Raw genomic sequence first — 2694 nt, 5'->3', positions numbered from 1 at the left:
GTTACCTAGATTTGAACATACCGAAAAGATAATTACCTTAATAAGTCATTTTCCCATCATATTACTTTTATTCAACCTTAAACTAATCGTATTCTCAGTCAATATTTTAAAAAGCTTATCGAGTATTGTTTATTTCTTGAATAAATTCATAACATGACTTTAATTTCTACAATTATCTATTAAATTTTGTATATGTCTTTTAAAAGGATTTCATTTGTGTTATAAATACAAAAAACTAGAAAAAAAAAGTTTTTAAAATGTGTTACGATCTTTAAACATCCAAACTTGAATTTACAATAATAAACATCAACGAATTTTATTTTAATTTTGTTGTAAACATAGGATGCAATTTTGCATCACAATTCACAAGCCACAACAATAACATCAACTAAAAACGCTTAAAACATGCAAAACCGGCCGCTCTCACGAACAATTCGATCTGAAAATATAAATCCACTTTTGAAAAATTATAAGAATTCATTTGGATAAAAAACACATGCGATCGATCTCTCCTTTTGTGACAAGATGATGGATGATCATGGTTCAAAAAGAAAGAAGAAGAAGAAGAGAGGAAAAAGCTTGATCTTCAAGAACTTTTTCAAACCAGCGACCCCCGGCGACGATCCTTCTTCTGGCAGCGGACGGAAGGCTTTGGCCTCCGATGATAATTTAATATATTGTGATGTCTCCGGCAATTGTGTTGATCCAGACATCAAGAAATCATCTTCTTCCCGCATGTCTCGTATTTTTAAAGCCGTTTTGTTTGATACAGCTGTGGTGAGTTTGTTATTTGTTCAATTTTTCTTATCTTTTCATGACCGATTGCATTATCGTCGAACAGAAGAAGAAGATTCATGGGAATGATTCATCAGAAACTCCAAACGAATCGCAAAGTTCATCACCTGTACGAGATGATAAAATCGAGGATATCCAAAAAATTCAGAAAATCGAGAAGATCGACGACTCAATCAATGTGAAAAAATCTGACGTCATGAAAATCGATAAAATTGAGAAGAACAATGGCAACCCAATCAATGAGATTGAGAAGAATTCCAATTCAGAGGTAGATCGTTCCATTCAACTACCTTTGCCATCAAAACCTGTTGAAACTCTAGTGCCTTTATCGACGACCACCACCGATTCACAAACGCTGACTGAGAGAAAAGTAAACGCAATTGATAAGAAACCACCGCTTCCGTCAAATCCACGACCATCGGCGAAACCAATTCCGGCGGAAGAAAGCAAACAAGTTACTTCAAACAATCCACCATTGTTTATCCTTGTGGGATTTCTGGTAGTGGTCGTGGTTCTATGGAAGATTTTTGCAGCCATTACTGGTGGGTCTTCGGATGTGACTATCGTTGGAGACGAGTTGTAATCATTATGTGTCGTTAATGTTCTTGCCATATGAATACATAGGTACATGAAGTAATACATCATGGTGCAATATATAGTATAATCAAAAAGTGCAACGATCATAACAAATTCATATTAGGTTATATGTTATAGATGATTGGTATTTATTTAATTTAGAACTAGAAGGGATTCATGCACATTGCGCGGGGCGGAAGGTGTTCATTTTGTGTGTATGCCCATCTGTTTCATACATTGTTACTATCTTAAGTACATTGTCTAAATTGGTTTCCACAGTAATATACGTTGCTAATCTGTATAATTTGCCATCAATCGGATGAATCCAACCTGTCCTTATTGTCTGTGAAACAACGACAATGTCCTTATTAACATATTTGAATAGATTTTCAAAAGGGATGAAAATTCAAATTTAACTTGCCAAATAAGTCAATTTATCTTCTAAATTCATTGGCAAAACCTAGTTAATAAAATACCAAAAATAATGTTTTCAACTAAATTTTAACAATCAAAACTAATATGTTAAAAAGATGAACACACCTATTTTCCAAATAGAACCACAGTATCTAGTACTCTTGATTACATGAAGAAGGAAGTAGACGTAGACAACTTCAAATGATAGAAAATTAAGTTGAAGCTCAAATCTAAGTGATTATGGTATTACCACTTACCAGATTAAATATGAAAAAGTTTATAGATAAACGGAAAATTTGGAAAAAAAAATTAGGGGTATAATAAGGTTAGAAGTACACAAACGACTTGCATGCCATTATAGAGAATTCTCTCATAAATAAGCACTCCAATAAGGCCATCACATGCATTCCACTAGTGCATACAACTTTTTAGGATTAGAAAGAGAGTAAATTCACGCAATAAAATTGGTATGAATAAAATAGGGTGAGCATAATAATCGAAAAACCGAATCAAAACCAAATCAACCAATATAACTGAACCATTTTAAAACTGTTGGTTCGGTTTCTAATTTTTGTTAACCGATAATTAACGGTCCGGTTATAGTTTTATAGGTTAACCGAACCGCTAACTTTATATTTTAATATATAAAAATTATAGATTATATATAAAATAAATAGTCAAACTTATTTAAGACGCATTAAATTTTCAAAAGATAATTCACTAACCCCCACTTACCAGGAGATGAACGAGCAATCAAACCACCAAAGGCTGATCACGCAGACACGCACAATCTTCCAATCATTCATTGAGTTAGATTATTGATTAATGTTGTAATTCCTAATCGGCTAATTTTACAATTTGTAAACATTATTCACAATTAGTTTAATCTTCACACTCATAATCATAATC

The 2694-nt window shown here is 32.7% G+C and overlaps 1 protein-coding gene across 1 annotated transcript; it reads left to right on the top strand.

Annotated features, from left to right (window-relative positions):
- Window positions 1-495: 495 nt before the first annotated feature.
- LOC145074429 (uncharacterized) lies at window positions 496-1695 on the top strand. Its single transcript, XM_079020807.1, has 2 exons — window positions 496-777; window positions 842-1695. The coding sequence occupies exons 1-2, from the start codon at window positions 526-528 to the stop codon at window positions 1376-1378; spliced, it is 789 nt and encodes a 262-aa protein (XP_078876933.1). The 5' UTR covers window positions 496-525; the 3' UTR covers window positions 1379-1695.
- The last annotated feature ends 999 nt before the right edge of the window (window positions 1696-2694 follow it).

Source organism: Lactuca serriola, chromosome 9, assembly GCF_051521515.1.
Source record: "Lactuca serriola cultivar US96UC23 chromosome 9, Lser_US96UC23_V15, whole genome shotgun sequence".
Taxonomy (NCBI): Eukaryota; Viridiplantae; Streptophyta; class Magnoliopsida; order Asterales; family Asteraceae; genus Lactuca; species Lactuca serriola.
This window is presented reverse-complemented; position numbering and strand designations above follow the sequence as displayed.